Genomic DNA, 7,498 nt, shown 5'->3' on the forward strand with positions numbered 1-7,498 from the left:
CATGGCGTAACCCGATCTAGAAATCCCTGCAATACCATTTATGAGTGGGGTCGTTTTAGCACTACCAGCGTGAACAAAAGTATGATCGACCAACTTTGGTAATCTCGCGGAAAGAGTCGTTCCTTTTAGGTTTCGACACAAAAAACAATGAGTGTATCGTCATTCGTATTCTATTTCACTTAAAAAACCTAGGTACATATTGTTCACTGAAGTTTTTTCTCGATAAAATTTTAATATTTTTTTATTAGGGTGAATAGGTCACGTTGAGCTAAACATTTTGATTAGTATAACGATCTGAGCTCCGAGATAATATTGGCTCTTTTTGGGGTGATTGTAATTTTGTAGTTTCTTTTTTAATAATTTGATATTTTACCGGGAGAGAATGTCTAAGCTTAATGTTTATTCGATAACGAGGATATCTGAGTTTTAAGAGATTATTTTTTTCTAAATGTGAGCCTGCTTGATAAAAACTAAACCCAGAAATATGTTTGCATAGAATGACGAACGAGTCATTTACAAATGTTCAAAAAACTATCGTGCCTATATTGGTCACGTTTTAACAAAATTAACTACCCATAGTCAAGAACAACGAAGTTCAAGTCTAAAGGGCGAGGTTTTTTCGCTTTTTTCCATCCATCGATATCTGGCGTGAATAACCTTGAAATCCCTTCAAGGTTGATCACGGTAGCGTAAACTATGAACAGAAGAACTAATACTATATCTCTGTTAAGTTGTTTAGTTTCAATTTAGGTTTTTCTGGCGCGGTCAGACAGTCAGTCACTTCTAATTGCCTTTATGTTTAATTTAGCTACTGTTTGTTCCAAAATATGGTAAATAAGCTATTCAATCGACCATAGAGAGACTGAGTGGTTTAGCTCCAAGAGCACGCGTCTATTCGCGACGGACACTGGACTTGGTGGCGCTGCGGTGCCTACCCCTATAAGGGTGAAGCGTCTGCTAAATCTAGTAGTTTCTTCCACCACCGCTAAGAGCGCCACTGTGATTTCCGTCGCCAATAAGGGGAAATGTGGGACCATAACATATTTTATTTCGCCGCAGTCGGTTTCTGGCCACGTAACGTAACGAGATTCGACCAGTATTCTTAAGCCCCATTTTCATGCTCGCTGGTAGCGGGTAAAAATCGACAAAATCCGCTTCCGCTACACACCTTTTCACTTTCCGCGTCGATCTGTTTTAAACAGATATATTAGCTTTATTTTCACGCTTGCGAGTGGCGGATGCGAATTTTGACGATTTTTATCCGCTACCAGCGAGCATGAAAATGGGCCTTTAAAGTGCTTGTTGACGACTTCCGTGTGCTGCACTACCCCTTTGACCAGCCAGTCTATATTTCCCCGCAACGCGCGTGTAGTGAACAAGTCGATCCACACTATGAGCCTTTTGCGTCTTCAATTCTTCTGGCGCTTTTCCCGTCGATCGCGCGTCACGTTCATATACGGGAAGTGCGCAAATGTTTCAAGTATGAACGAGACGCGCCTAAGCGAGAAAAGCGCTCGAAGAAGCGAAAACCTCATAGTGTGAATCGACCTTTGACAATAGGGCGAGCAAAAAACGAGGAGGAACTATTAGAAGAGCACTGCGTGAAAAACGAGAACTGTTCGAAGTGACCGCGCAGCACCTGGTATTTCATTTCGAAACACAGCGACTGAACTTATTCATTAGGTGTCATACTTTTAGATATGATGTTACTTATTTTGGGATTGTACTGAAATTAAAGCTTGATTTCGAAAAACAATTTATTACATTTAATAATGACTACAGTATTAGCAAACTCAAGCTACATTTCAATCAATAATAAACTGATTAGTCGTCTTCTACAATATCTTGTTTTGTTAAAATGGCTTCTATTTGTGGCTGCCTAAATTCTTGATATAGTAAACAGTCCTGAACAGTAGTAGTAGCCTCGCGCGCCTGGCTCTTTGTAGGGAGCCACCTTTTGAAAACATTCTTTCACAGCCCGCCGAAGTGGCGGGGGTAGACAAATGTCGTTTAGCTAACGGAGCTATCGGTCCATATTTTTGGTTGTTTTCTCTCCAATACGCTAATGGGCACGTTAAATCGGGATTGGCTTGAACTTCAGTAATGTAATTATTAATAATTTCTCCTAAAGATCCTGGCTCTAATCTGCGCTTCTTTTTATGCATAAGAGCAAAACAGCTGGAATTTCGCTCAGCTGATTCCGTTTCATGGTCCTGGCTAGGTGGAACGAAAAATTCGACAGCGTAGGTTGTTAGCATTTCAACGGCGTCTTTTTTGCTTGGTGTTTTAAAGTGCGGGTAGGTATGCGCCCAAGGTGGAGAGCTGAAGTCTTCTATAAATATAAAAAATGGATACTAGAGACTAACTTCTTGTAAATGAGAATGGTTTCCGGAAACAATAGTTACCTTCAAAAATAAACAATTTTTGTCTCGGGTCCACCATTGCTGGTATCAAATAAAAGGGATCAGATAAGTGGGCAGCGAATCTCGATTCCAAATCTTTCAAAATATTATCGCGGAGTGCAACGAACTTCGTAGTGGTGTTGGCAAAAATATTTTCAAAAACTTCAAGTAATTTCATTACTACGATGGAAATTTGAGGTCCGTCTCCTTGCAAACAATCCGTAGCGACTTTCAGTGGGTTTAATAAATTGTGAATATCTTTAATTTTTGAAAATAATCCTGGTGATGGTGCACTTGTTATTCCATGTTTCGACAATGAATTGTCCTTGGTGTTTATAGCTTCCATTAGGGTCTTTGTAATTGCCGATCTCATTACCGGCTTGGAAAGATAAAACAAGCCGTAAATAAACAAGGATGGTTATTAAAGGATGCGAAATGTTTTTACAAAATCCAATTGTACAAGGCGTTCGATCGACGAAAAATAATTCCTGGGCGGGGATTTGGAGGGATAATGGCGAACGAGAATGTCCAAACATGATTGGTCATGGAATTCCCCTTGCACCACGGGTTGGACAAGCATGTTTTGGCTTTTCATGTCCGCCATGTCCACCATTTTTTAAACCAAAAACCCACTTTGGTTTTATTCTTGCCCTCTACCAAACGCCTGTTACGGTTGGGGATTTGAGGCGAAGGTTTTGTGACAACTAAAAGTAATCCTTGAAACAAGTATTATAACAGCGGATTACTACCAAAAACGTAGTGAAACTTACCTTTAGAAACCGTTCCATTGCGAAACATAAGGAGTTCCAACGTGTTTGCACTGGGCACACTAAATCCAGGCCACCTTGTTGATTTCCTGAAAAACATAATGACGCCGTGGACATAATCGCACACTGGCTTCGAAAAGGAATCAATTTTGAGATTGTTTACGACGACTATCTGGAGTGTATGGGCTACACAGCTTAGTCTATTCCACTTGGCTTTAGCAATTGTATCCTGTACAATTATCCAGCTGTTATCATTCCACGCTATATATAAACGATTAATCGAAATTTAAAATTACGTAATTTGCACCAAAGTTTTACAAGTAAATACCATCATCTAATTGGTAGCCGGAATCATCGTCGGACTCTTCGTCTTCCCAAGGTTCGGCATACAGCGCTTGTAAATTGAAAGCTTTTATCATATTACTCGCGTTGTCCGCACAGACTGTGACCATCTATTTTTAGATTAATAAAATCACTGTAGACATAGAGCGAGGCAAGACAAAAATCGTGTTAAATATCCCATTCCGAAATTAGCGCAAAGAGAGTATTAGACCTCGTGTTTACTAGGGTTAACCATGCTTTCAAGATATTTCGGCTCTGCCCAGGGCCGTGCAGAGATATTCTGCAGCCCGGGGCAAACGTCACTCGCAATACAAGTCACAAGATGACTTAGGCCTGTGGTGGTGATGTGGGTGTTAGCTTATCAGAGTTATATTTGCACACCCCTCGAGCCTTCAAAGAATTGTCAATCGTTCTCATGCCCCCCCCCCTGAGCTTCTTTGATGAGCCCTACAGCTATGGGCCCCCTATAAGTACCTCGTGTGGCCTTTTCGGTAGGGCCCCAGGGATTTTACCCCCCTGCTCTCCCACCCCCTGCACGGTCCTGCTTCTGCCTCTCGCTTTAGAAAGCGGCGGACTGGTTTTTTCGGATCTAGGTTAAATAATGAATTGTAGGTAATACTCCCTTTAAGATTACCTGTGTTGAAGCGATACTTAGATTACTAAGAATGTCCTCAAGTTTGGAAAGAATATTTTCCCCAGTATGTTTCTCTTCGAAATGTACGAAAGCAAGAGTTCGATGTTGAAGCTTAAACATATCGTCAATAAATTGACATTTTACTCCAAGGACAGCTTCCCTCGTTCGGGAAATCCAAATATCTAATGTTAAGTGTATGTACGGAATATCTCGCAGAGTTTCCTTTAGCATTGGCGTTATATCGTTAGAAACAAAATTTTCTAAATCTCTCCTTACGGATCGACGTGACTGAAGGTTGATATGCGGTAGGAACAAGCACATAAATGCTTTAAAAGCCTTTCCTTCGACAAATCGAAGCGGAAGACCGTCGACAGCGACTAGGTCTACCATACATTGCTTGAAACATAATTGCTGAGCTGAAGTTAAAGACGTCTTTTCAACTTGTTTCAGTGGTAGATCGTGCGATTTAAGAAAACAACTGTTACTTCCCAAGTCACGAGGGTAAAGCGAAACATCTTTGTGTTTTTTCTGAAATGTCAGTACAAGCGTCGTGAATTTATTGAATGTTTAATTAAAGTCAAGTAAACGTACCTGCAAGTGTCTTTCGAAGTTTCCCGCTCCGTCTCCTCTTTTCCTTTCGTTGCATAATTTACAAGTAAGAACTTTATTGGGACCAGGGACATTGGTACCAGTAATTGGCACTGAACCATCGTAGACGTAAAACATATTTAGCTTACGCTTGCCGAAATTCCCGGAGTTAAATTTTTCCGTAAAAGAAGGGCACATAACTAAATCGATATTTTTCACGTCTACTGATTTTAAATTGTTCCCTGAACCTAAACTATCGGCGTCAACGTGGTCGTCTTCGTCTGACATTGTTAAGATCTACTCTAATGTGACCGCGATTCGTAAGTTCTTACGTGCAATGTTCATACTCTTCTGTCTTATTTTTTGTGAAGGAAAAAAACGCTTAAAAACTGATAATTTATAAAGTCCAGATAATATTTGTAAACGATATTTCTGAGCAAATAATGTGTGTATTTTTTAAAACTAACTCAAAACTCGGTTCGTATGAATTTTTCAAAGAATAAAGTCGTCGTTAAAAAAATATTTTTTTAACGTTTGAATCGCTGCCAAAAATACTATTCTCGTAGATAACAACGGTATCTGAGGGCTTCAATATTAATTGAAATATTCACGACGTGAACGCCGTTCATAACTCCTTTCAAATAAATCCATATCAGTAATTTTTAACAAGATAATATGTTTATTTAATATTGTTTGGATTTGAGAACACGGTTTTGTAAATTTTAGTTCATTCGTCGTTCTCCGTTGTATTATCACGGTACGAAGTGGTAACGCAATAATATTAGTAAACCTTCAAATCTCACTCACTCATTTCAATATATTTAGGGGCGAAGTTTCCTCGACCTATGAAATTGTATCTCGCTATCCTATATTTTCTGAAATAATACTGGTCATGGACCGTGATTGAGCTGAAAACGCCCATCTTTGTATTACTGAGCCAAACCCAAACGAGCGCAACGATATATTTTTGAAAAGTAGAGCTCGAGCCCAGCCCAACGAATTATTCTTATATTACTGAGCCAAACCCAAACGAGCGCAACGATATATTTTTGAAAAGTAGAGCTCGAGCCCAGCCCAACGAGATATTTATCACTAATAAAACTTAGTTTGACCAAAGTAATTTCTTAACAACGATATATTATATGAAAAGTTGTTCCCAAGCCAAGCCCAACGATATATGATTAAATAATTTAGCCTGAAACTAGTGCTCGGATTTCGATTAATTTTTATTCATGAATAAAATAAGCCCGGCGTTATTTAAATAATATTTTTTTAAATAACCAATAGTTGAATAAAAATGATAAAAAGTTTGAATAATCGCGAGTGAATAAGCCTATTATTTAAATAAAACAAACAATTATTTAAATAAATGCCACTTTTTTCCAAATAAATGCTTGGTTGCGTAAAAAACATAATTAAATAAGTCAAAATGATATCCTTTTTACCAACGTTTGTTAAATAAATCGGAATATTTGTGAATAATTAATAAACAATTCCGAGCACTACCTGAAACAGAGCCCAACGATATATTGTTTTAATTAAAGTTACTTGGATATTTTGTGAAGGGTTTTCTGTAACTATATTGAAGTGTTAAAATGCTTAAATATGTTATAACCATTTAATTAGCATATTTTTAAAACCATGTATCTTAAAAATTAGGTTTCAATTAAGAGTCATTTAATTAAGGGGCTCGCGTTTAGCTTCCTTATTTCCGAAACCAGTTCCTCGAAAAAATTTGGTTGGAAAAAAAATTTAAATTAATTAAAAATAGTTCATATTTGCGTTTCGTTACCTTCTTTTCCAAAACAAGTATCTCGATAAAATTATTTTACTGTGCATGAGTGACGTGTATCCCACCAGAAAGCGATGCTCATTAATAATGCATCAAACGTTATGACATTAAAAGCTATATAGATCACCAAACCACTTGGGGGCCTTCGATCCTATAGATTCGGGTCCTCGATAAATATAAACGATACATCGATAAATACGATATGAAATTTTTTCTCAATCAACATAGCCATCGGGGAACTATATCAATGTGAAACCATTAGTACGGCTACGTCGACTTGTTGAAATTATCAAAGTGCCAATCGAGGAAATGTCACTTCAAGGACCTAGTTAGCAGAGGGTTCATTTACGACGCTATCGTGCGAATGGAAAGCTACGAGCGAAAGCGCCACGGGTGGATTTCATTAAAACTAGATCGTGTCCCAGTGTTGAGCTTTTGAGGTATTTTAGGACTCGGTTTCGAACTCACTCTTTTGCTAAATTTAGGATGTATCCAGGCAACTATTATGGCACCATTGTTATTATAGGAATTCTTTTATATAAAACACCTATACTTTGGATAGTGAAAAAACGCCTTAAGGCAAGGTTTAAATATCTGTAGATATTTTAATCTACAAAGAAATTACGTCAATCACTCAATTTGCAGGTTAAGAAGTGTATACGAATATTTCGCTATTCTAAATATTTTTCAGCATTAAAAGTGTTCAGTAAATTTTAGTTTTAAATTTATAGATTTCTCGGAATGCGCTAATAATCAAGGTTAAAAATGGCTGATCTGTGTTAAAGTCGCTACGGTCTTAGTGAGTGCCTTTCTTAAAAAAAAAGCAAAATTCAAATGTAACGCGCTAAAGTAACGTTTTATTCCGCTAGCTAATATCTCAGTGCGAGTACGTTTTTTAACTTTAACAGTACAATGAGTTTAACTAAATCCCAAGAAATAAAAATATTTTTCTGTCAACACCAGCCAGAGACGT

The 7,498-nt window shown here is 37.9% G+C and overlaps 1 protein-coding gene across 1 annotated transcript; it reads right to left on the reverse strand.

Annotated features, from left to right (window-relative positions):
- Nucleotides 1-1,865: 1,865 nt before the first annotated feature.
- Nucleotides 1,866-5,021, reverse strand: LOC149940453 (uncharacterized). The gene is made up of 7 exons (XM_090179265.1): nt 4,737-5,021; nt 4,146-4,673; nt 3,498-3,621; nt 3,173-3,430; nt 3,036-3,118; nt 2,406-2,781; nt 1,866-2,332 (listed from the first exon to the last, which is right to left on the reverse strand). The coding sequence occupies exons 1-7, from the start codon at nt 5,019-5,021 to the stop codon at nt 1,866-1,868; spliced, it is 2,121 nt and encodes a 706-aa protein (XP_090035391.1).
- Between the last annotated feature and the right edge of the window lie 2,477 nt (nt 5,022-7,498).

This window comes from Leiobunum rupestre, chromosome 6 (assembly GCF_980474605.1).
Source record: "Leiobunum rupestre chromosome 6, qqLeiRupe1.1.hap1, whole genome shotgun sequence".
In the NCBI taxonomy this organism is placed as follows: Eukaryota; Metazoa; Arthropoda; class Arachnida; order Opiliones; family Sclerosomatidae; genus Leiobunum; species Leiobunum rupestre.